Source organism: Hyperolius riggenbachi, chromosome 7 (assembly GCF_040937935.1).
Source record: "Hyperolius riggenbachi isolate aHypRig1 chromosome 7, aHypRig1.pri, whole genome shotgun sequence".
Classification (NCBI taxonomy): Eukaryota; Metazoa; Chordata; class Amphibia; order Anura; family Hyperoliidae; genus Hyperolius; species Hyperolius riggenbachi.
In genome coordinates this window covers 249,498,888-249,526,219 of record NC_090652.1, presented here as the reverse complement: position 1 = coordinate 249,526,219, position 27,332 = coordinate 249,498,888, and the positions used below count along the sequence as shown (strand labels likewise).

The 27,332-nt window shown below is 47.5% G+C and overlaps 1 protein-coding gene and 1 long non-coding RNA gene across 6 annotated transcripts in view; one reads left to right on the top strand and one right to left on the bottom strand.

Annotated features, from left to right (window-relative positions):
- Positions 1 to 27,332, top strand: part of LOC137524941 (uncharacterized) — a 166,689-nt gene that overhangs the window by 59,218 nt on the left and 80,139 nt on the right. The window lies entirely within an intron of this gene.
- WIPF1 (WAS/WASL interacting protein family member 1) overlaps positions 9,803 to 27,332 on the bottom strand; it is a 179,749-nt gene continuing 162,219 nt past the window's right edge. For all 5 annotated transcript variants that reach the window (XM_068245472.1, XM_068245473.1, XM_068245475.1 and 2 more), the window contains one exon: positions 9,803 to 9,875. In XM_068245472.1, the coding sequence (XP_068101573.1) occupies positions 9,859 to 9,875 (17 nt within the window). In that variant the 3' untranslated portion in view covers positions 9,803 to 9,858. The remainder of the gene's footprint in view (positions 9,876 to 27,332) is intronic.

The window sequence follows — 27,332 nt, the reverse complement described above, 5'->3', positions numbered from 1 at the left end:
TGGGTGCAGGGGGTTGGAGGTCACTATGGGTGCTGCTATGAATGGCATAGTTGCTGCTAAGGGAGGTAGAGGTCAGTGTGGGTGCTGGGGGAAGGGTAGGCCACTGTGGGTTCTGGGAGAAGTCGGTGTGGTTACTGGAGGAGGGAGTAGATGCTGGGTGTTGGGAGAAGCCACTGTGGGCGCTGGCAATGGGAGAGGTCACTGTAGGTGCTGCTTTTTGGATGGGAGGTCCCTGTGGGTGCTGCAGTGGACAGGAGGGTAGCCACTGGGGGAGGGAAAAATCACTGTGGGTGCTGGGGGAGTGATAGGTCAGTGTGGGTTCTGGGGTAGACAGGGAGAGGTCACTGTGGGTGCTAGGTGGAGGGAGATGTCACTATGGATCCTAGGTGAAGGTATAGATCACTGTGGGTGCTAGGTGGAGGGAGAGGTTACTGTGGGTGCTGGGGGAGGGAGAGGCCACTGTGGGTGCTGGGGGAGGGAGAGGTCACTGTGGGTGCTGGGGAAGGGAGAGGTCACTGTGGGTGCTGAGGAGGGAGAGGTCACTATGGGTCCCAGGTGGAGGGAGAGGTCACTGTGGGTGCTGGGTAAGAGAGAGGTCACTGTGGGTGCTAGGTGGAGGGAGAGGTCACTGTGGGTGCTGGGGGAGGGAGAGGCCACTGTGGGTGCTGGGGGAGGAAGAGGTCACTGTGGGTGCTGGGGAGGGAGAGGTCACTATGGGTCCCAGGTGGAGGGAGAGGTCACTGTGGGTGCTGGGTAAGAGAGAGGTCACTGTGGGTGCTAGGTGGAGGGAGAGGTCACTGTCTGTGCTAAGTGAAGGGAGATGTCACTGTGGGTACTGGGTAGGGAAAGGTCAGTATGGGTGCTAGGTGGAGGGAGAGGTCACTGTGAGTGCTAGCGGAGGGAGTGGTCACGGGGTGCTAGGTGGAGGGAGAGGTCACTATGGGTGCTGGGGGAGGTAGAGGTCAGTATGGGTCCTAGGTGGAGGGAGAGGTCAGTATGCCACACTAGGATTCCTGTCTGGGCCTCTTCACTTGAAAGTGTCCCAGGCGGGGGCGGGGCTTCCCTCTGGTGGGCGGGGCTTATCGCGGTCGGGGGCGGAGCTTATTTTGCGCGGCGAGAGGGGCCTTTTTTGAAGATTTTAAAAAGGGGGGTGCCTGGGCACCCAGAGCACCCCCCTGTGCACGTGCCTGTATGTGTGTGTGCGCCTCTTCTCATTTTGTACAGTGGCCATGGGCAGTACTGCACCCTGCCTATTTGAGAGCCAGGGTATTTAAAACCTGCCGCCTCTCAGATGAAGGCTGTTGCATCCCGGGCCACAGCCACGGTGTTCCGCCGCGGTCTCCCCTCTCCCTTTCGACCAGGATTCATTCCATGTTCCCTTTCCAGGATCCCCCCCATTTGGCATTCCGGGTTGGCTTCTCCTTGGCTCCTCCTCCTCCTGCTATATCCCTGCCTGTCAGTCTGCCTGAAGCCTAACCTTGGATCTCCTCCAGTGTACCCCAGCCTATCAGTCATTTCCTGCCAGTCTACTCCAGCCATTTATCCCTTCCTGGGGATCCCCATGCCAATATACCCCAGTCCTGTCAGTCTCCTCACAGTCACTCTCCCCGCAGTCACTACCCTGTCACTCTCCCCCCAGTCTGCCCTGTCAGTCTCCTTGCTTATTACTTCCCAGTCAGCTGCACCATTCCGGGGATTATCCCGGTCTGCCAGTTCCCATCTCAGAACTCCTCCAGTCACCCGCAGCTTCCCCCTGTCTGCCAGTTCCCCTCCAGGGAACTCCTCTAGTCATCCACAAAACCCCGGGGATTCCTGTGCCTGCCGTTACCCTCCGGGAACCTTCCAAGGGAGCCAGCTCCCTTCCCGGGGATTTAACCAGCCTGCCTATTCCCCTCCTGGGACCCCCACAGTTTGCAACCTTCCTGGGTTTTTCCTGCATGTCCGTTCCCCTCCTAGGAACTCCTCCTGTCAGTACCTTGCCTGGCATTTCCTTTAGGTTAGGCCTTCCTGTCCAGAAAGCCAGTTCTGGCCTGCTAGCTCTATGGTTTTTATCTGCTCGAACCCCCTCCTATCTCGTCAAGTACCCTCTGTTTTTCCCGTCACTGGTGTGGAAGTCCTGGGGATCGTGACCTGGCAAGCACCAGCCAGCAAAGTAGTCCACCATCCACTAGGGGTGATGGCCCATCATCCCTTGCGGGGTGCACTGGTGAAGACCCGTGCTTGCTTAGATTCCACGCTCTGGGGCTGCTCGCTCTTTAATACCAGTGGCGGGATCAACAGAACCCCAATGGTTGAACCCTGACACTTTTTTTTACCATTTTTTGTTAACATTAGGTAGTTTAAAAAAAATATTTTTTTGCAGAATCCACTATATTTTTCAGATGTATGCCAATATGTGTACATCTGCATTACACTTTCGAATTCTCTAACTGGCCTAATACTTCTGAGTTAAAAATATTGGACCATGGGAATTTGAAGAGACTGATACCTACAAAATATCTCCTGGAATGGGCTAATAGCCTTTAATTACCCTGTCGTTAAAGTAGCGTCACTCACATCCTGCGACATGCCGTGTTTTTTGGAGAATCTTTCTCTGCAGACCTATCCAGGTGTTCCCGGGACGTCCGATCCAGATCGCACTTTTCTTTCTTTCTCTCTCTCTTTCTCTCTTCTTTGTTTCAACTTGCCTTTTTCTTCTAAATTTCTTTCTTGCCTTTCCTCTTCTTCTCTTATATCTCTATTGCACACTTACCTCTTAAAATATTTGACTAAGTACTGATAGAGATGCCTATGTCTCCATTTATCTCTGGGCCCCTTAGATATCTGCAGTAGAGGGTGAGCTCACTGGGTGTATGATCCCTCTGGGCCCCGGTGTCCTCGCCCCCTCATACTTGATTACTCTTTTACATAAAGATGGGGTTCGGATACTATACACATAGGGGCAGTTATGTGTAACCACTTATTCTCCGGAGACTGTGTTCATTTATTTTCCTAACCTCGCTTGGTATCAGTACACAAGCATATTCTCGCATTGTTACGAATTTAGTTTAAAAGGAGCTGCAGCTTGGCTCCTATGTTTATGTATACTATACATTTTAGCATGTATGTAACATTGTGTCATTCAAATTGGTATTATTTTCTCTCATGTATTGTTTGGCTGTAAAGATTTCCTTGAAAACTTTAAAATAAAGAATCTTTAAAAAAAAAAAAAATATTGGACCAATCAGAAAATGTATGTAGACATGTTCCACAGAAATCCGAGTACCGCAGACATTTTAGGCAAGTCATAAGACTAGTAAATACTTGGAAGTATTAGACCAATCAATAAAAGCAGAAGTGTACCATGGAAATCAGAATACCGTGGACATTTTAGGCCAATCACCATGGGCGTTGCTAGGATCCTAAGAGATTCGGGGCACTTTTGGGCACTCCAGACAAAAATGGGTATGGCCACAAACCAGAGTGGGTGTGGTCATGGGAGGAGCCAAATTTACATGAACTTAAAGAACCAGAGATCTTGTGGCATGAAGTTTTTTACTTACCCGGGGCTTCCTCCAGCCCCATAAGCATGGATGCGTCCCTCACCGTCCTCCATTTGTCCGTAATCAGCTCCGGTATCTTGCTAAGTCGGCTCCAGTCTGGCTCAGTAACGTCAGCGTCACTGAGGGAGGTTCTCAGTGATGTGAGAACCCCAGCTGATGTCACTGAGCCAGATACTGGTGCTGATTAGTGATTAGATTACTGCTAAACGGAGGACAGCGGGAGGACGGCGAGGGACGTATATATGCTTATGGGGCTGGAGGAAGCCTGGGGTAAGTAAAAAAACTTCATGCCACGAGATCTGAGTATCTTTAACAGCATTCTAAGTAGGCCTTCCAAGTAAAATGTTGGATGAAGCTCCCCTCTCAACCGCCTCATGCCAATTGGTGTGAACGTGACAGCTCCCCCAGGACCACTTAATGCCAATTGGCGTTAAGTCCTGAGGCGGAGATTGCAGGGGATCGCGCACTGCATCCCTGCTTGTATGACGCAGCTCTGCTCCATCATCAGTCTGCCAGTGACGATAGCCACTAACAGACTGTTAGACATTGTACAGCACTGCGATTTACAGCAGCGATGTACTGGGACAGTCGTGACACTCAGAGAGCAATCGTCTCTCATAGGCTGAAGTCTGTGAGAGCCGATCACTGTGATTGGCAGGTGAGGGGAGGGAGGGGAGAATAAAAAAATAGCAAAATGCAATTAAAAAACAACAGATAAATAAAAATAAACATTACAGGAGTGAACAGAGCCCACCAACAGCAAGCTGTTGGTGGGCAGAAAAGGGGGGGAATTCATTAGTGTGCTGTGCTGTACAGCCCTACAGCAAGCCCTTAAAGCTACAGTGGCCTGAATTGTAAAAGCTAGCGTGTGTGTGTGTGTGTGTGTGTGTGTGTGTGTGTGTGTGTGTGTGTGTGTGTGTGTGTAAGCCTACGGTCCTTAAAAGGTAAATTAAAAAATGCAGCGTATCACTTAAATAGGCAGTGCCACTTAAACATAACTAGGATGTCGCCTGGATTCTGTGTTGGCTGGTCTGGGTTTCTGTCTGCTGGGAGGGCTGGCCAGCTGCCAAGTTGGCTGGCAGTCCCCCCATAGCATTCCCTGACCTTCCAGTGGACCCCCTCCTATGCTCTCACTGGCCTCCCATTAAGGCACCACAACTCCCTGCAAGCCCCCATGGGAGTATGCTGGGTGATGTGGTGCCTCTATATGGGCATACTGGGTGCTGTGGTGCCATGATGGGTGCTGTGATGCCTTTATGGGGGCATGCTGTGAGCTGTGGGGCATGCTAGGTGCTGTGGTGCCTCTATGGGACATGCTGGATGCTGTGTGGTGCCATGCTGCGTGCTGTGATGCCTCTATTTGAGCATACTGGGTGCTGTGGTGCTATGATGGGTGCTGTGATGCCTTTATGGGGGCATGCAATGAGCTGTGGGGCCTGCCGAGTGCTGTGGTGCCATTCTGGATTCTGTGTAGTGCCATGCTGGCTGCTGTAGTGCTTCTATGAGACATGCTGGATGCTGTGTGGTGCCATGCTGGGTGATGTAAGGCCTCTATGTGGGCATACTGGATGCTGTGGTGCTATGATGGGTGCCGTGATGCCTTTATGGGGGCATGCAATGAGCTGTGGGGCATGCTGGGTGCTGTGGTGCCATGCTGGATGCTGTGTAGTGCCATGCTGGGTGCTGTAGTGCCTCTATGGGACATGCTGGGTGCTATGCTGGGTGCTGTGGTGCCTCTATGGGACATGCTGGGTGTTGTGGTGCCTCTATGGGGCATGCCGGGTTTTGTGATGACATGATGGAAGCTGTGGTGCCTGGAGCCTCCATAGGGAGCATGCATCATTGTGTGTGCCCTCACTTTACCTTCCCCAACCCATTCCCCACCAGAGTAGCACTGCGGGAGGAACTACTCATCCCCTCCATCCGCTCCCCAAGTCTGGAGACATCCTCTGTAGCTGGCAATTCTCCCCTCAGCAAATGAAAATCAGAGGCTAGGAGCTCTAACGTCTGATTCATTCTCAGACACTAGGGGGAGAAGCCTGGAAGATGTCTGAAGAATCTGGAGACAAAGTGGCCAGAGGTGAGTACTACTCCCCACTGCCTGGCAGACATCCGAGGCACCCCAGAATAGATCCGGGGAACATACCACCAGTGGCGTCGCTGGGGGGGGGGGGATGAAATCCAGGGCTCTCACCGGTATCCATTGCTGTGGTGCCCCAAATCTCCACTCCCCAAAGTGCCTGACTGCATGCTAATACACCGGCGGCTCTATAATGTATATATCACCGCCAATTTTGTGGAGCCTTTCCTCCTATCTCTTGTCTTTGCTGCTGTCATGTGAGGGGCTCACATGATGCTGGCACACGACTCCTGCCTGCATGTGAGTGAGCTACCACCCACGGCTCCGCTCCAGCCTACCACGCTGCTGCTGGCAGGGCCGGGCCGAGGCATAGGCTGGAGAGGCTCCAGCCTCAGGGCGCAGAGTAGGAGGGGGCGCACAATTCATTCAGCTGTCATTCCTAATTGTGTTTGAAGCAGAACGAAATAAGAAAAGGGGATACACAGCAGAGACTGCAAGCCAGATAACTAGATATTAAGGTGTTGGGGAGGTTGTGGGCCCTGTGGCACCTCTTAGTCTAATAGCAATCAGTGTGTGACGGCTGGGGTGGCAGGGATGGAGGGGCGCACTTTGGTGTCTCAGCCTTGGGTGCTGGAGGACCTTGTCCCTGCTCTGGCTGCTGGACCTCGGTTTTCAGCCTCTCACCGAGATTCAGCATGGAAATGTAAGGTGAACTCTACATTTATTTATTGCTTCTTGTTGTTACATTTAATCTTCTCTCTGCAGCAATGGCCGGGAGCTGTGATCTTTCTGACAGGTGGGCACACATTTAGAGCTGCAGTCCGACATCACTGCATTTTCACAATCAATACTTCAGGCATGATTGTGAAAGTGCAGTGATGTCAGAATGCAGCTCTGAACGTGAGCCTGCCTGTCAGAAAGATCACAGATCCTGTCCCGGGCATAGCTGCAGAGTTATGATTAGCATATGAATGAGGTCCCAGCACAGCTGTCCCCCCCCCCCCCCTCTCTCCTATCTGCCCACTTTCTCTCTGTCTCTGGGGAGATTCCTTCTCTCCTCACTCTCTCCCTGCCCCCCCTCTCTCTGTTTTTTCCCCCTCCCTTTCTCCTTCTCTGCTCCCCTCTCTCTCTCCCCTTTGTCTGTTCTCTCTTTTTCTCTCTGCCCCCCCTCCCCCTCTCTCCACTCCCTGTCTCCTCTCTCCCCTCTCTCTCTACCAAGTCTTCTCTCAGTGCTTCTCGCAGCGCCGCACTCTGTGCCCGATTGTGTTTGTGTGTGCTTTGTGCCTCTCTATGTCTCTCACTCCCTCCCCTCTCTCTCTGCCCTCTGTGTCCTCTCTCTCTCGCTCTGTGACCTCTCTCTCCCCCCCCCTCTCTTATGTTACACCGCTGTTAATTTGATGTAATGTGGCCCCACCCACTACCACACCCACTATATGTATGGCCACGCCCATTTTACAATGGCGCACTGTGCGCACCGCAAATTCATGCTCCCTAGTGCCCCAGATCTCTTAAGATCCTAGCAACGCCCCTGCATGCCACTGATCTTTGGGGCTAGCAACGCCCCTACCAATCACAAATTCCTGCAGTATTCCGATTCCATGGAACACTTCTGCATTCACTGATTGGTCACGTGATTGGCCTAAAATTTCCGAGTCTCAGTAATGCAGATTCCACGGAATTGCGATTTCCGCATATCACTTTCTGCTGCGGAAAGCTGATTGGGTTTCCTAAAAAACATTTATAGCAGCTGCAGGCAAAAGCAAAAGATCTTATTTATCCAGGTACAAAATCTGTTGTATATAGATATGCTACATGTTGTACAGATTCTAGCACCAATGTGTAATAAACATTTAAAGTGATAACTATAGTTAATACATTCTAAATCTAGTTTGATCAAGATATGTCCTGTGGGCCACAACCCAGTTTACAACCTATCTTCATGGCTTTAAAACTGTGAGTAAAAAAGGAGGTACCCAAATATGTTCAAGTAATTAAAGCAATTATAAAAAGGAATGCAATATTAACTTACCTCTATAAGATATCAAGTACGATAAAAGTCATTAAAACAGTAATAAAAAGGAATGAAAATCATATATATATATTGTTTTTCATTCTTAATACTTATAAAACACTACTATCCATCTGATAAACAGAGCAATAGCTAAATCTGACGAATAATGTTTACAAACATACTAAACATATATATCGTATTTAACTAAAACGTTATTTAAAATGTTATCACTTACTCTTTGTAAAAAATTATTATCCACATAATAAAGCGATCAGTAAGTACATTGTAATATATTTTTTGCAGTCACTATTTGTAAAACATTATTATTCACACAATAAAGCGATCACTAAACGGGGATTTAGGGTTAGGAACCACCAGGGGAGATTTAGGGCTAGGCACCACCAGGGGAGATTTAGGGTTAGGCACCACCAGGCGGGTCTTAGGGTTAGGCACCACCAGGGGGGTCTTAGGGTTAGGCACCACCAGGGGGGTCTTAGGGTTAGGAACGACCAGGGGGGTCTTAGGGAGAGGCACCACCCGGGGGGTCTTAGAGTTAGGCACCACCAGGGGAGATTTAGGGTTAGGCACCATCAGGGGGGTCTTAGGGTTAGGCACCATCAGGGGGGTCTAAGGGTTAGGGATAAGTAGAGGGAGGGTCCTGTGTGAGAGTAGGGTTAGGTTTAGTTGTAGTAAAATGTTAGTAATATTTACTAATGTTCTACTACAGTTATTATGAACATACTTATATTTTTAATGATTTCATTTTTTGAAATATGTGAATTAAGTTTTAATCTTTACTAAATGACTTTTTAAAGGTTTATCAATTATGTAATAAAATTGTTACAAAATATCGTTTAGAAACTTTAGAGTAGTATAAAACATAAAAATATGTTTTTGGATCCTGGGGCCATATGCAATTCACTTTTTCTCCTGAGCTTTCTCCTAGGAGATAATTTTTCATCTTCTATTTAGAATAACTTTGTAGCACTTTGCAATTGAAAAAGTACCAAAAAGCAGGTGGAAAAGTACTATCAAAACTATTTTAAGTATTTTCTTGCTTTCTGGTGATTTAAATAACAAGTTAGAAAATATCACTTAGGGGCCCTAGTCTGGTTAAATCATTAAAATTTTTTAACAAACAGTACTTAAACATCTTTTATGTAAACTCCGTTTTAAATCATAATAATTACAATCGTCATTGTGAATATACAAACGTTATTGTAAGTTTCCGTCTATAATTACAGAGAATAGCGTTTTACCAATACAACATTTCATATACATTATTTAATTATCTGAATTTGAAAAACATTATTGTAAATGAAATATTAAAATATAATTTTTTTTTATAAACAACATTTCAGATTAACGTTTACACCAGGCACCCTTTTTTCCCTGATGCCCTTTTTGCATGTACGCGAGGGAGTCACCCATGAAGCGAGTCACCTTATAAGTGCAATTTAATAAATTTTTCTTAGTGATAACATCTTATGGAAATAAGTCAACACTTAAACTCCTTCATTGTTTTAATTATTATGTCATACTTGGTGCCTCCTTTTTACTCACAGTTCCAGCATTACAACCTCTTTTGGATGGTTGATATTTTATGTCTTATTTTTGTGCATCTCTTTTCTGGGGTGGGACTTATGAATAGTGTTGGGCGAACAGTGTTCGCCACTGTTCGGGTTCTGCAGAACATCACCCTATTCGGGTGATGTTCGAGTTTGGCCATATGGCCGAACTAAGAGCGCATGGCCGAACGTTACCCGAACGTTCGGCTAGCGCTGTGATTGGCCGAATGGGTCACGTGTAGTGTTGGGCGAACATCTAGATGAACTAGTAGAGATAAAAAACACAGGGACACCGGGAGCCCGATATCGTGTATTACCGTTGCGTAAGAGGATCTAATGTAGATAAAATATACTCACAATTCTAGGTTGCTGTTTAAGCAACCACCATAAGAACATGTGGGGAAGTACCGTCCCCACTCGGCCTTGTCAGGTCGCTGCTCCCGGAAAAAGAAACCACTATAATAAGCTTACAGTAGGTCTGACCCCACGTAGGAGGCGCCCTTAAGTCTCGTTATAAAATACAATACCAATTGATCACAGGTAAGCGTAATGCGTCTTACCTGTTATGAAGGCTCGTACACATACGGATCATATAAATTGAGTTTATTTATAGCACTATGGACTGGACAACGCGTTTCGCGACTGTAAATCGCTTCTTCAGGTCAAATAAAGTGCTTTAGAGAAAGAAATAGAAACATAGTGGCGCTTAGGCTAAAACATCTCATTTCATATAAAAATAACAATTAAAATAACAGTCCAACATTAACATGTACAGGCATGACATTGAAATATATCCACGTATATATATACACATACACCTCATCTCTGTTATCTAAGATCATAGATCATAAATAACTAATATATAAACATCCATATAAAAATATATAAAAATATATAGGTATATTCTAAATGAAATTAAAATATCAGGCTAATATACCTAGTATATACCAAATCCCTACTAATGTCAACTTACTAAACAAAAAGGTGTCGATTTTGATAACATGGTTCAGAATGTCTATTTGTATAGAAGCAGCGGAGTGCAGAGGGTTAGGGTGACTTAAGCTAATGGTGGGGTCTATGTTATGATAGAGAGAGTCTATCTGTATGGGAGCAGCAGATGACCCACTTATGTTAGTGATGGGGTCTATGTATCGATGGGTCTGACGTGGAGGGAGGGGGGCTAATGTGAGGGGGGTATATGGCAAAATTCGATGCATCTGGACTAGGGGAGGGAAATAGGGTGAGTGGTGGGCTGTGATGCAAATGATGGGATCTATCGTAAATGTGGTCCCTGGTGACCCCGCATGAACTTGAGGTGTCCAGTGAGGGAGGGAGGAGGGTTAAGGCAAGGAGGGCGGCGGGCGGCAGACAGGCTTACCAGTTCGTTGGAGACATGTAGCTTGGGCGGTCCACTGTGCTGCTCCTTAAATCTAAAGACTGCGGGGAGTGCGCCTGTGATGGCGGAAGTTCGGGACCAGCGTGACGTCACATCCGTTGGTCGTGCGTCAATGATAGTAGGCGCACGACTTAAGGGCGCCTCCTACAGTGTTTTAGACGAACATCTAGATGTTCGGGTTCGGGCCGAACATGGCCGCGATGTTCGGGTGTTCGAGCCGAACTCCAAACATAATGGAAGTCAATGGGGACCCGAACTTTCGTGCTTTGTAAAGCCTCCTTACATGCTACATACCCCAAATTTACAGTGGGTACAAGAGGATTTTTTTTTTTAGCAAAAAGAGCTTATAGTTTTTGAGAAAATCGATTTTAAAGTTTCAAAGGGAAAACTGTCTTTTAAATGCGGGAAATGTCTGTTTTCTTTGCACAGGTAACATGCTTTTTGTCGGCATGCAGTCATAAATGTAATACATATAAGAGGTTCCAGGAAAAGGGACCGGTAACGCTAACCCAGCAGCAGCACACGTGATGGAACAGGAGGAGGGTGGCGCAGGAGGAGAAGGCCACGCTTTGAGACACAACAACCCAGGCCTTGCATGAGGACAAGAAGCGTGCGGATAGCAATTTGCATTTTGTCACCATGCAGTCATAAATGTAATACAGATGAGAGGTTCAATAAACAGGGACCGGAAACGCTAACCCATCACAGATGTTCATTGTTCATGTTACTTGGTTGGGGTCAGGGAGTGTTGCGTAGTCGTTTCCAATCCAGGATTGATTCATTTTAATTTGAGTCAGACGGTCTGCATTTTCTGTGGAGAGGCGGATACGCCGATCTGTGACGATGCCTCCGGCAGCACTGAAACAGCGTTCCGACATAACGCTGGCTGCCGGGCAAGCCAGCACCTCTATTGCGTACATTGCCAGTTTGTGCCTGGTGTCTAGCTTCGATACCCAATAGTTGAAGGGTGCAGATGGATTGTTCAACACAGCTATGCCATCTGACATGTAGTCCTTGACCATCTTCTCCAGGCGATCGGTGTTGGAGGTGGATCTGCACGCTTGCTGTTCTGTGTGCTGCTGCATGGGTGTCAGAAAATTTTCCCACTCCAAGGACACTGCCGATACCATTCCCTTTTGGGCACTAGCTGTGGCTTGTGTTGTTTGCTGCCCTCCTGGTCGTCCTGGGTTTGCGGAAGTCAGTCTGTCGGCGTACAACTGGCTAGAGGAGGGGTAGGATGTCAATCTCCTCTCTAAAGTCTCCACAAGGGCCTGCTGGTATTCTTCCATTTTGACTCTTTCTTCAAGCAGTTTTGGAACATTGTGTTTGTACCGTGGATCCAGAAGGGTATAAACCCAGTAATTGGTGTTGTCCAGAATGCGCACAATGCGTGGGTCGCGTTCAATGCAGTCCTACGCCGAAGAGGTCATAGCCTAGGGTCACAAAAACCTGTTTATTTGGGCAATTTCAATGGTAGTGATGCTGACGTACATAAATCTCAGCCATGGCCGTTAGCAACGTCTGAATTTCACGAAATGTCTCATGCAGGTAGAAGACATATTGTTAGACTTGGATTCCAAAGATGGGGTCCCTACATCTCTGCAAACCAGAATTACAGGGGTCCAAAATTGGTAAAATCCCCCATAGGCTTTCATTGCCTCCCTATTTCACTTTCCAAAAGCTCACATCTTTTCAAAGGGCAATGGCTCAGCAGTGGCAAATTTTCTAGCATTGTAGGGACCCTTAGGGGGAACATGACTGGTGAGTTTCGGGCCCCTAGACCGAAGAGGTCATAGCCTAGGGTCACAAAAACCTGTTTATTTGGGCTATTTCAATGGTAGTGATGCTTACGTACATAAATCTCAGCCATGGCCGTTAGCAACGTCTGAATTTCACGAAATGTCTCATGCAGGTAGAAGACATATTGTTAGACTTGGATTCCAAAGATGGGGTCCCTACATCTCTGCAAACCAGAGTTACAGGGGGTCCAAAATTGGTAAAATCCCCCATAGGCTTTCATTGCCTCCCTATTTCACTTTCCAAAATCTCACATCTTTTCAAAGGGCAATGGCTCAGCAGTACCAAATTTTCTAGCATTGTAGGGACTCTTAGGGGGATCATGACTGGTGAGTTTTGCCACTGCTGAGCTATTGCCCTTTGAAATGGTGTGAGATTTTGGAACGGTAAATAGTAGGCCCAATGAAAGCCTATGGGGGATTTTACCAATTTTGGAGCCCTGTAACTCTGGTTTGCAGAGATGTAGAGACCCCATCTTTGGAATCCAAGTCTAACAATATGTCTTCTACCTACATGAGACATTTCGTGAGATTCAGACGTTGCTAACGGCCATGGCTGAGATTTATGTACGTCAGCATCACTACCACTGAAATAGCCCAAATAAACAGGTTTTTGTGACCCTAGGCTATGACCTCTTCGGCCTAGGGGCCCGAAACTCACCAGTCATGTTCCCCCTAAGGGTCCCTACAATGCTAGAAAATTTGCCACTGCTGAGCAATTGCCCTTTGAAAAGATGTGAGATTTTGGAAAGTGAAATAGGGAGGCAATGAAAGCCTATGGGGGATTTTACCAATTTTGGACCCCTGTAACTCTGGTTTGCAGAGATGTAGGGACCCCATCTTTGGAATCCAAGTCTAACAATATGTCTTCTACCTGCATGAGACATTTCGTGAGATTCAGACGTTGCTAACGGCCATGGCTGAGATTTATGTACGTCAGCATCACTACCATTGAAATAGCCCAAATAAACAGGTTTTTGTGACCCTAGGCTATGACCTCTTCGGCCTAGGGGCCCGAAACTCACCAGTCATGTTCCCCCTAAGGGTCCCTACAATGCTAGGAAATTTGCCACTGCTGAGCAATTGCCCTTTGAAAAAATGTGAGATTTTGGAAAGTGAAATAGGGAGGCAATGAAAGCCTATGGGGGATTTTACCAATTTTGGACCCCTGTAACTCTGGTTTGCAGAGATGTAGGGACCCCATCTTTGGAATCCAAGTCTAACAATATGTCTTCTACCTGCATGAGACATTTCGTGAAATTCAGACGTTGCTAACGGCCATGGCTGAGATTTATGTACGTCACCATCACTACCATTGAAATAGCCCAAATAAACAGGTTTTTGTGACCCTAGGCTATGACCTCTTCGGCCTAGGGGCCCGAAACTCACCAGCCATGTTCCCCCTAAGGGTCCCTACAATGCTAGGAAATTTGCCACTGCTGAGCAATTGCCCTTTGAAAAGATGTGAGATTTTGTAAAGTGATATAGGGAGGCAATGAAAGCCTATGGGGGATTTTACCAATTTTGGACCCCTGTAACTCTGGTTTGCAGAGATGTAGGGACCCCATCTTTGGAATCCAAGTCTAACAATATGTCTTCTACCTGCATGAGACATTTCGTGAAATTCAGACGTTGCTAACGGCCATGGCTGAGATTTATGTACGTCAGCATCACTACCATTGAAATAGCCCAAATAAACAGGTTTTTGTGACCCTAGGCTATGACCTCTTCGGCCTAGGGGCCCGAAACTCACCAGTCATGTTCCCCCTAAGGGTCCCTACAATGCTAGAAAATTTGCCACTGCTGAGCAATTGCCCTTTGAAAAGATGTGAGATTTTGGAAAGTGAAATAGGGAGGCAATGAAAGCCTATGGGGGATTTTACCAATTTTGGACCCCTGTAACGCTGGTGTGCAGAGATGTAGGGACCCCATCTTTGGAATCCAAGTCTAACAATATGTCTTCTACCTGCATGAGACATTTCGTGAAATTCAGACGTTGCTAACGGCCATGGCTGAGATTTATGTACGTCAGCATCGCTACCATTGAAATTGCCCAAATAAACAGGTTTTTGTGACCCTAGGCTATGACCTCTTCGGCCTAGGACTGCATTGAACGCGACCCACGCATTGTGCGCATTCTGGACAACACCAATTACTGGGTTTATACCCTTCTGGATCCACGGTACAAACACAATGTTCCAAAACTGCTTGAAGAAAGAGTCAAAATGGAAGAATACCAGCAGGCCCTTGTGGAGACTTTAGAGAGGAGATTGACATCCTACCCCTCCTCTAGCCAGTTGTACGCCGACAGACTGACTTCCGCAAACCCAGGACGACCAGGAGGGCAGCAAACAACACAAGCCGCAGCTAGTGCCCAAAAGGGAATGGTATCGGCAGTGTCCTTGGAGTGGGAAAATTTTCTGACACCCATGCAGCAGCACACAGAACAGCAAGCGTGCAGATCCACCTCCAACACCGATCGCCTGGAGAAGATGGTCAAGGACTACATGTCAGATGGCATAGCTGTGTTGAACAATCCATCTGCACCCTTCAACTATTGGGTATCGAAGCTAGACACCAGGCACAAACTGGCAATGTACGCAATAGAGGTGCTGGCTTGCCCGGCAGCCAGCGTTATGTCGGAACGCTGTTTCAGTGCTGCCGGAGGCATCGTCACAGATCGGCGTATCCGCCTCTCCACAGAAAATGCAGACCGTCTGACTCAAATTAAAATGAATCAATCCTGGATTGGAAACGACTACGCAACACTCCCGGACCCCAACCAAGTAACATGAACAATGAACATCTGTGATGGGTTAGCGTTTCCGGTCCCTGTTTATTGAACCTCTCATCTGTATTACATTTATGACTGCATGGCGACAAAATGCAAATTGCTATCCGCACGCTTCTTGTCCTCATGCAAGGCCTGGGTTGTTGTGTCTCAAAGCGTGGCCTTCTCCTCCTGCGCCACCCTCCTCCTGTTCCATCACGTGTGCTGCTGCTGGGTTAGCGTTACCGGTCCCTTTTCCTGGAACCTCTTATATGTATTACATTTATGACTGCATGCCGACAAAAAGCATGTTACCTGTGCAAAGAAAACAGACATTTCCCGCATTTAAAAGACAGTTTTCCCTTTGAAACTTTAAAATCGATTTTCTCAAAAACTATAAGCTCTTTTTGCTAAATTTTTTTCCCTCTTGTACCCACTCCCAAGGTGCACATACCCTGCAAATTTGGGGTATGTAGCATGTAAGGAAGCTTTACAAAGCACGAAAGTTCGGGTCCCCATTGACTTCCATTATGTTCGGAGTTCGGGTCGAACACCCGAACATCGCGGCGATGTTCGGCGAACGTTCGCGAACCCGAACATCTAGGTGTTCGCCCAACACTACTTATGAACAATAGAAACTTTACATACCCGACTGAACACAGGCTCAATATCCTTGCTAGTGTAAACAGGGGTTGTTCTAGATCAGGGGTGTCAAACTCAAATTCAAAGTGGGCCGAAGTTGAGCTCTGGGACCAAGTCGCGAGCCAACCTCAATGTATAGTGGCCACTTATCTCCCTTATAAAGTTCCCTGGTGTTTAATACCACCCCTCCATCCCCTATACAGTTCCCTGGTGTCTAGAGGTCCTCCTCCCTCCCCTGTACAGTTTGCTGGTGTATAGTGGTCCTCCCTCCCTCCTCTATACAATCCCCTGATCAGTGGCGTAGCTACAAACCTCTGGGCCCCGATGCGGAATCTGGATGTGGCCCCCCCCGGCAACAATAGCCCCCCCCCCCGGCAACAACAGCCCCCCTCCCCCGGCAACACCTGACGCACACACATATTCGAATCCCTATAGCCAGCTATAGGTCCCCCCAGTATAGGTAGGCAGCCAGGCATAGGTAAGCCAGTATAGTTGCCCCCGGTATAGGTTAGCCAGGTAGGTGCCTCCAGCATAGGTAGCCAGTATAGTTGCCCCCAGTATAGGTTAGATAGGCAGGCGCCGCTGGTATAAGTTAGATAAGTTAGACAGGTGCCCCCACTACAGGTTAACTAGGTGGGTGCCTCTAATATAGGTAGCCAGAATAGTTGCCCCCAGCATAGGTTAGATAGGTAGGTGCCCCCAGTATAGGTTAGTTAGGTAGGTGCCTCCAATATAGGTAGCCAGTATAGTTGCCACCTGTATAGGCTAGCTAGGTGCCCCCAATACAGGTTAGATAAGTAAGTGCCCCCAGTATAGGTTAGATAGGTAGGTGCCCCCCAGTATAAGTTAGATTAGGTAGCTGCCCCCCAGTATAGGTTAGATAAGGTAGGTGCCCCCCAGTATAGGTTAGATAGGTAGGTGACCCCCAGTATAGGTTAGATTAGGTAGGTGCCCCCCAGTATAAGGTTAGATTAGGTAGGTGCCCCCCAGTATAAGGTTTGATTAGGTAGCTGCCCCCCAGTATAGGTTAGATGAGGTAGGTGCCCCCAGTATAGTTTAGATAGGTAGGTGCCCCCCAGTATAGGTTAGATTAGGTAGGTGCCCCCCAGTATAAGGTTAGATTAGGTAGGTGCCCCCCAGTATAAGGTTAGATTAGGTAGGTGCCCCCCAGTATAGGTTAGATTAGGTAGGTGCCCCCCAGTATAGGTTAGATTAGGTAGCTGCCCCCAGTATAGGTTAGATTAGGTAGCTGCCCCCCAGGATAGATTAGGTAGCTGCCCCCCAGGATAGATTAGGTAGCTGCCCCCCCCCCCCCCCAGGATAGATTAGGTAGTTAGCTGCCCCCCAGGATAGGGTAGAGTAGGTAGCTGCCCCCCCCCAGGATAGATTAGGTAGGTAGCTGCCCCCCCGGAAAGATTAGGTAGGTAGCTGCCCCCCCAGGATAGATTAGGTAGGTAGCTGCCCCCCCCCCCCAGGATAGATTAGGTAGGTAGCTGCCCCCCAGGAAAGATTAGGTAGGTAGCTGACCCCCCCAGGATAGATTAGGTAGGTAGCTGCCCCCCAGGATAGATTAGGTAGGTAGCTGCCCCCCCCAGGATAGATTAGGTAGGTAGCTGCCCCCCCAGGATAGATTAGGTAGGTAGCTGCCCCCCAGGATAGATTAGGTAGGTAGCTGCCCCCCAGGATAGATTAGGTAGCTGCCCTCCCAGGATAGATTAGGTAGCTGCCCCCCCGGATAGATTAGGTAGCTGCCCCCGCTTTGCCCCCACATTATGGAGGGGGGAGCCGCAGCCGTGGGGAGGGCAGCCCGACCTCTCCCTCCCTTTCTCTCCCCGGGGCCCCCCCCCTCAGATGCAGAGTGAGCGCGCACGGAAGCGCTGTAGGCAGAACTCACCTCCGTCCCTGGTTCCACTCGCCGCTGATCTCCTCCCGCTCTGCATAGATGCTGTTACACACGCCGTTTCCTGTTTAGCCGGAAGCAGCGTGTTAACAGCATCAATGCACTGCAGAGCGGGAGGAGACCAGCGGCGAGTGGAACGCAGGGAGGTGAGTTCTGCCTACAGCGCTTCCATGCGCCGCTAACTCTGCATCTGAGGGGGGGGGGGGGGGCCCGGGGAGAGGAAGGGAGGGAGAGGTCGGGCTGCCCTCCCCGCGGCTGCGGCTCCCCCTCCAAATAGCGCTGACCCCCAGGGATGCCCTCCACACGAACATGGGCCCCCCGGGCCCCTCCCCGCCTCTTTAGAAGCCGGGCCCGGTCGCCATGGCGACCGTTGCGACCCTGGTCCCTACGCCACTGCCCCTGATGTTTAGTGGTCCTTCCTCCCTTATACAGTTTCTTGGTGTCAAGTGTCCTCCTCCTTTCCCTATACAGTTCCCTGGTGTCTAGTAGAGATGGCCCGAACGGTTCGCATGCAAACTTATTTGCGAACGTGAACTTTATGCGAGTTCGACCCGCCCCCTATACTGCATCATTAGGGTCAACTTTGACCCTCTACATCACAGTCAGCAGGCACAGGGTAGCCAAATAGGCTACACTCCCTCCTGGAGCTCCCCCCCCCCCCCTTATAAAATGCAGGGAAAGCTTAGTTAGGCTCTTGTGTTAGGCTTGTTAGGTTGCTCCTTCTTGCTGATCTTATTGCTAAAAAGCACTCCTCATCCTCAACAGCTCTTTTGAGAGCTAATGTTGTTCTTGTGATCTATTTTTTTGTGTGTGTGTCCCACAGACACTTGTGTTGAACATACCTTGGTAATTCCTACTGTGCCACTGCCAGGCCCAGCACATTCAGTGACTACCTGTGTGTGTGACAGGCAGCTACACATTTGTAATACCAATCACTGCATACCCACCTGTTGTTGTTCAGTGCATCTACCTACCTACGTGACCGCACACAGTGTCACTGCAGCTGTTCACGGTACCTGTGTGTGTGTGTGAGACAGGTGCACATTTGTAATACCAATCATTGCATACCCACCTATTCAGTGCACCTACCTACCTACGTGACCCCACGCAGTGTCACTGCACCTGTTCACGGTACCTGTGTCTCTGTGTGTGTGTGTGTGTGTGTGACAGGTGCACATTTGTAATAAGAATCACTGCACCCACCTGTTCAGTGCACCTACTTACCTACGTGAGCGCATGCAGTGTTATATACCACCAGTCACTGCACCTGTTCATGGTACCTGTGTGTGTGACAGCTGCAAATTTGTAATACCAGTCATTGCATAATTGTTTACAATACCTGTGTGACCGCACGCTGTGTAATATACCAGTCCAAGCATACCTGTTAACTGCACCTGTGTGACAGCTGCACATTGTATTGTAATACCAATCACTGCATACCCACCTGTTCAGTGCACCTATGTGAGCGTACGCAGTGTCACTGCACCTGTTCACGGTACCTGTGTGTGTGTGTGACAGCTTCACATTTGTAATACCAATCACTGCATACCCAGCTGTTCAGTGCACCTACCTACCTACATGAGCGCACGTATTGTTAATACCACCAATCACTGCACCTGTTCACGGTACCTGTGTGTGTGTGTGTGTGAGTGACAGCTGCACATTTGTAACACCAATCACTGCACCCACCTGTTCAGTGCACCTACTTACCTACGTGAGCGCACGCAGTGTTATATACCACCAGTCACTGCACCTGTTCACGGTACCTGTGTGTGTGACAGCTGCAAATTTGTAATACCAGTCATTGCATAATTGCTCACAGTATCTGTGTGACCACACGCTGTGTAATATACCAGTCCGTGCATACCGGTTAACTGCACCTGTGTGACAGATGCACATTGTATTGTAATACCAATCACTGCATACCCACCTGTTCAGTGAACCTACCTACCTAAGTGAGCGCATGCATTAATACCACCAGTCACTGCACCTGTTCACGGTACCTGTGTGTGTGACAGCTGCACATTTGTAATACCAATCACTGCATACCCACCTGTTCAGGCACCTACCTATCGACGTGAGCGCATGCAGTGTTATATACCACCAGTCACTGCACCTGTTCACGGTACCTGTGTGTGTGACAGCTGCAAATTTGTAATACCAGTCATTGCATAATTGTTCACAGTACCTGTGTGACCGCACGCTGTGTAATATACCCGTCCGTGCATACCTGTTAACTGCACCTGTGTGACAGCTGCACATTGTATTGTAATACCAGTCACCTTTCACTGCACCTGTGTGACTGCACATTGTATTAGTCAAGTCAGTGCATACCTTTCACTTCATTCCCCCCTGATATGGACAAAACAGGTCGGGGAGGCAGACCCAGAGGCAGACCACCCGACAGGTCTGTTTTGAGGTCGTGCTGACATGATTTCGTGTGGCCCTGGACCAAAGTACAGTGCTCAGAAGAAGGCACGTCCCATCAACTCCCAAGATTGTCAGGACGTAGTTGACTATTTAACACAGAACACCTCATCTTCCGCAGCCACCATCGCTACTACAAGCTCCACATCCGCTGCATTTGACACTTCACAGGAGTTATTTGGTGGGGAATTAACTGATTCACAGACAATATTGTTACAACCAGATGAAGGCGCTAAGCAAGTTACATCACCTCATATGTCTGAGTTAGGCGACACTATGGACGTAAAGTGTGAGGAGGAGGATGGTGAAGTACAGTGGGTTGCAAAAGTATTCGGCCCCCTTGAAGTTTTCCACATTTTGTCACATTACTGCCACAAACATGCATCAATTTTATTGGAATTCCACGTGAAAGACCAATACAAAGTGGTGTACACATGAGAAGTGGAACGAAAATCATACATGATTTCAAACATTTTTTACAATTAAATAACTGCAAAGTGGGGTGTGCATAATTATTCGGCCCCCTGAGTCAATACTTTGTAGAACCACCTTTTGCTGCAATTACAGCTGCCAGTCTTTTAGGGTATGTCTCTACCAGCTTTGCACATCTAGAGACTGAAATCCTTGCCCATTCTTCTTTGCAAAACTGCTCCAGCTCAGTCAGATTAGATGGACAGCGTTTGAGAACAGCAGTTTTAAGATCTTGCCACAGATTCTCGATTGGATTTAGATCTGGACTTCGACGGGGCCATTCTAACACATAGATATGTTTTGTTTTAAACCATTCCATTGTTGCCCTGGCTTTATGTTTAGGGTCATTGTCCTGCTGGAAGGTGAACCTCCACCCCAGTCTCAAGTCTTTTGCAGTCTCCAAGAGGTTTTCTTCCAAGTTTGCCCTGTATTTAGCTCCATCCATCTTCCCATCAACTCTGACCAGCTTCCCTGTCCCTGCTGAAGGCCCCCCCCCCCCTGACCATGTTGCTGCCACCACCATATTTGACAGTGGGGATGGTGTGTTCAGAGTGATGTGCAGTGTTAGTTTTCCGCCACACATAGCGTTTTGCATTTTGGCCAAAAAGTTCCATTTTGGTCTCATCTGACCAGAGCACCTTCTTCCACATGGTTGCTGTGTCCTCCACATGGCTTGTGGCAAACTGCAAATGGGACTTCTTATGCTTTCTGTTAACAATGCCTTTCTTCTTGCCACTCTTCCTTAAAGGCCAACTTTGTACAGTGCATGACTAATAGTTGTCCTATGGACAGAGTCTCCCACCTGAGCTGTACATCTCTGCAGCTCGTCCAGAGTCACCATGGGCATCTTGACTGCATTTCTGATCAGCGCTCTCCTTGTTCGGCCTGTGAGTTTAGGTAGATGGCCTTGTCTTGGTAGGTTTACAGTTGTGCCATACTACTTCCATTTCTGAATGATCGCTTGAACAGTGCTCCGTGGGATGTTCAAGGCTTTGGAAATCTTTTGTAGCCTAAGCCTGCTTTAAATTTCTCAATAACTTGATCCCTGACCTGTCTTGTGTGTTCTTTGGACTTCACGGTGTTGTTGCTCCCAATATTTTCTTAGACAACCTCTGAGACCCTCACAGAGCAGCTGTATTTGTACTGACATTAGATTACACACAGGTGCACTCTATTTAGTCTTTAGCACTCATCAGGCAAGGTCTATGGGCAACTGACTGCACTCAGATCAAAGGGGGCCAAATAATTATGCACACACCACTTTGCAGTTATTTATTTGTAAAAAATGTTTGGAATCATGTATGATTTTCATTCCACTTCTCATGTGTACAGCACTTTGTGTTGGTCTTTCATGTGGAATTCCAATAAAATTGATGCATGTTTGTGGCAATAATATGACAAAATGTGGAAAACTTCAAGGGGGCCGAATACTTTTGCAACCCACTGTATACACACACACATTATATATTTATATATATATATATATATATATATATATATATATATATATATATATATATATATATATACATACATACATACACACATACACACACATTCATATACATGTACTTGCGTCTGATAAAACCTTTTCACATGCATTCCTCTTCCATCTGCTGCTGCTCCATATTAGCTATGCGAATTTCTGCATTCTCTGCCACGCTGAAGCGTACCTAGCCGCTCTCCCCGCAAAATCAGTTGCCAAGAGACGCGCGGCGCCTGTTTAAATACATTCCCCCTACTTCCTGAAGCGCATCCAATCAGCAAGCGAGATGCGGAGGAAGTAACGTCATCAGGGGGGGAAGTCAGCTCCGTGGAGCGCACGAACATCACCGCTGGCCTGCCTGAACTATGCGGCCAATCAGATGGTGGGCGGAGAGGGCTGGAACGCACTCCGAGAGGGAAGAAAACAGGTGAGAAAGATTCCAGGCCCGCAGCATCTTTATTTAAAAGATGATAAATATTACAGAGCACATATTGACAAATTGAGGTAATTTATACCTATAAGTTATGCAATCTACCCCCGAAAGACCAGGTACAGATCTAGGGGGGGGGGGGGGGGGGGCAAGCAGGCCTCTTGCCCCAGGCGCAGTTTGTTGAATTCTTAAAAAGGCGGCAAAATTTGGATGGGGAATGGCAGTTTAGGCGCCAAAACCTGACCTTGCCCCAGGCGCAACTTGGGGCAACTTGGTCTAGATCCGTCCCTGCGAAACATCAGCAGAAAACGGGGGTTCCCTCTGAGCTAATTTATAGCGATAGGAGCTTCACTAGCAGAGGCATCTAGTGGAATAGCCAGATGATCCAGCTAGGTAGGGGTGAAAATATCAGTAAAAGTAGCAGTCGTATTCTCGGATACCTGGGGTGAAGTGGTCGAAGGACAAAAAAAGACTGGAGAGGTGGGATCAGTATCAAACATTTATAACATCTGGGTCCTATGGGGTAGAGGGGGCGGGACCAGGGCCGGGCCGAGAGAGGCTCCAGCCTCAGGGCGCAGTGTAGGAGGGGGCGCACAACTCACTCATCTATCATTCCTCTACTGTTTTTGAAGCAGAGAGAAATAAGAAAAGGGGATACATGGCAGTGACTGCAAGCCAGATAACTAGAGATTTTGGTGTTCAGAGTTTTGGGGGCCCTCTCAGTCTAATAGCAATCAGTGTGTGACGGCTGGGGAGGGAGGGATGGAGGGGCGCACTTTGGTGTCTCAGCCTTGGGTGCTGGAGGACCTTATCCCAGTTCTGGGCGGGACATCTACCCAGGTGTGATGACATTTAAGCATTGGGAAATATATAACGTACTGGCCATTGTGGTATAGTGCTACCATCTTGTGGCCAATTTGTGTGGTGCATTATATAAATTATTATATTGTGTATGTAAATGTCTGTTTCTCTATTTTTTGTGTATGTCGGAATACAGGATAGCATAATAGGTTGTTTGTACCATGACGTATTTTCAAGATTAAACCATGAAAATAATAAGAGTAATAAATATAGGTACCACTCCGTTAGCCGGGCGCAACCACTAGGTGGCGTTAATTACTATTCCCCCTGCAGGCCGCCATGGATAGCAGGGAAAGATGTAACTGCTGTCTGTTATAAACTGTTCTAATCACCTTTTTCCGGCACCAGCAACTTCTTATAGTTGCGTCTCATGGACTGTGAGATAACTTGACTCTCAACACAGCAAGCAGGAGATAGACTTTCTCAGACTTCTTCAATATTCACGTTATTTATTCAGGAAACAGAAATATACAGATAGATACAGTTCATCATATCCTAGCCACGCCAATCTTCATGTTGTGTTACAAGCTTCTTGATTAAACTTCCTGCTGAAGTCAATCAGGTACCTTCTTTCTAACCTACGTTACACTAGACTACCTATGTACAGCATACATTATATCAGATTACATATAGAATGAAAAATACTTAGAGGTTCCAGTCAGCATTGAGAGCTAGTGTGAAAGTAAGAAGCAGAGTGAGCTCCCATCGCTCACTCGGGCTTTAATACCGACTAGAAAAGAGTTAAATATGACATCATCTTCGCCATCCCCTAGATCAGACTATTGGTGGACCCACTCGTGGTGTCATCATACACACCCACTCCATTAATATTCAATGCGGCTTTTGACATACATACAAGAATGTGGTGTTTAGTAAATATGGCTGATGTTTATTGTTCTAGTGGTGTACATGCACAGGTCAGGGAGACCTGTGGCCTTGTCCATAGAACAGCTTCTTGGTATGTTCTAGTTCTGACAGAACTGAAGATTTTCTCTCTAAGAGAAAATCCCCTTAAAGGGCAGGTCTGCTCCCCAAGCCTTTTTGACTAACTCAGTCCAAATAACTGAGGCCTACTTAAATTATAACAATCCCCCCTAAAAAGGCTTGACCCGCAGATCCCAGCTTCTGAACCCACCAGTACCTGGTTTCTTTTCTTTAGGTTTCACTTTTCGATGTTCGTGCTCACACAACTTCTCTGCTCTAGGCGGTTATCCCTGGAAGAGAGAGAGCAAGACCTCTTGGTCTTCCTGTAACCAGGCTCTCTGGGGAGGCCCTACTTCTAAGTCCCTCTATACCACATGCTCAGCATTTGCGTCACTTGCGTATCACTCACAAACTTGCATGACCACAGAAAAGTGAAACTCGTTTGTTTGTTACACAATGGAGCAGTGCCAGATGCCTTCTAAAAGAGCGCCTTTATACAATCAGCTCCATCACCGGTACTACTAAACCTATACCCGTAACCCTGTATATCCCTTAATTTAAAAATATTGGTTCATGAGATTGTTTATGAGGCACTAATCTCTTGACCAGGTTAATTTGGTTTACGTAATTTTAACACGCAATCTCACCTGGATAATGATGCCTAAAGTTGTCATCCCCATCCAGACGACCAGTGGGTGTAGGAAGAACTTTTGAACTGCAGAGGCCCAGTCCGAGTGTCCCTGGAACATCACCGGAAACCTTTTCCACCAGGTCAGACTGGAACTCACCTGCTTATTTTTGTGTTCTACCTCGTTAAGATCACCTGGATCATGGTGAAATCTTACCTCTAACTTAGTGTACTGCTTGTTTAACCGATGTAACAAAGTGTGGTCGTCTTGGATCAAACCCTGTTCCCCTTTGTCCCATGTCGTGTTCTCCTTCAGGAGGGGAACTTCCCATGAAACTTTGGACTTTAGAGTTCTCTTAAAGGGGAACTTCAGCCTAAACAAACATACTGTCATCAAGTTACATTAGTTATGTTAATTAGAATAGATAGGTAATACAATCTCTTACCCACCCTGTTTTAAAAGAACAGGCAAATGTTTGTGATTCATGGGGGCTGCCATCTTTGTCATGGGGGCAGCCATCTTTTGAGTTGAAAGGATGTGACAAGGAGCAGGAGACACAGTTCCAACTGTCCTGTGTCGTGATTACCCCTCTCAGCTGCACACGCTAGGCTTCAAATGTCAAATTCAAAATGTAAAAAAAAAAAAAATTGCACCAAAACAGCAGTACGAGAACAACAACATCAGAAATCCCATCATGCTTTGCACAGTATCAGGGGAAAAAAGCCCGGGCAGTTTTCTTCTGTGCAGCTAAAAATGAGGCTTGTATAAGAGAAACAAAGTTCTGATGCTGTGAAACTGTTAAAGAAACACCAGGCCTTTTCAGTGCTGCTGAGTCGATTTTTAGTCCGGAGGTTCACTTTAACAATTTGAGAAATAACGTCATCCAACCTGGATGACTGGATCCATATGGGATCTCCGCTCACCCAATATGTTCCCCTTGACAGATCCCCCTTATCGGAACAATTATGAAAATGTACCTTGAATGTGTCCTTAGACATGATGCTAAAAAAACAAACCTTTCCTTCAGCCACCGGAACTATCGGTTTGGCTTCAGGGTGGATCTTTTGAATGGTAGCCTCGCATTCTGTGTTATTGAGCCCGCAGGCTTCTTCACTAAATTTAACTTGCCCCGGCAAACACAGGTACCTCTGGGAGAATTGCCCGCATGAGGACAACTCTACTCGTTTCACCTCCCCGTCTAGCACCAAAAAAGGTTGACCTCTCAGGTCATGGGGTAAGACATGTGTTGAGGTGGGAACTAAGGAAGTGGCGGTGCCTAAAGGAATGTCGCACCGTTTCCATTTGTTCACCAAAACATCTTGAAGCTTCCATGCAAAAGATCCTTCTCCAGAAAAATCGATATACCTCCCCTTGTCCAATCTCAGTTGGACAGGATCTTTAAGCATCTCCCTGACAAAATATGTCCCCAACTGTCCTGATTGGACCTCTTCCCCCCTTATGTCCTGAGGCACAATATGTACCAGAGGTCGGGAAGACTGTACTCTCTGCAATCTTTCAATTAAGAGTACCTCTTCACTTACCCAACTAGCATGAGGATAAGCGGCTGCATATGGACTGTGCAATATCGTCCCCTGTTGTGACCCGTGTAGTGTGAATGGGGTTCCCTGTGTTGGCTTTCCCTCCCCCGGGACCGCTCTCCCCACCCTCTTTGTCACCTGGAAATGTGGCTCGATCTCGATTTTTACTTCTTGTTTCGAGAACCACCACCCCTCGGCTTTCCAGCCTTTAGGTGTGTATCGTTGTTTCGGAGGCACTCTCTGTTGGTAGTTCCAGAGTGTGATGTTGTCCCCCGCGTCTCTCCAGCAGGAGAATTGATGCCTCCTGCTCGTTCCTCTTCAATCTGGAACCATCTCACTCTGGATAACCAAGACAAGGTACCCCCGAATCACACTCTCCACCTTTTGCATGTACCCATTGTACTGCAATGTACCTTTTAACAAAACTTTGGATCGGTGCATCGATTCTGGGAGTGTGGCATTCAATAGCAGATTTACACTGCCATTTAATTCCCACTGCCCGCACACCTGACCCTTCAGACCTTTCACCCACATTTTGCCATGAAATTTGTCTTCTCCTGGCACAAGTGCTCTTTTCCTCCATCCCTGCTTGGTCCATCTGTGCCAAGCGGAGGGAGGTGTGAAAGGATCAGTACCTTTGTCACCCAACATTAACATGCTTGGGCCTTGCATTCTCATTAACCCCTTATCATACATGAGAATGTCCTCTCTTCGTTCTCCTAGGACGAAATGGCAACCTAGGATCACCATCAGCACGGTGCTCTTCATTATAAAAGCACCACCTTGGGAAAGAAAAACATTAGCAATTTGCACTATGCTTTGCTCAGTCAGTTTTTTTGGTCGTTTTCCGATCTCAGGAAT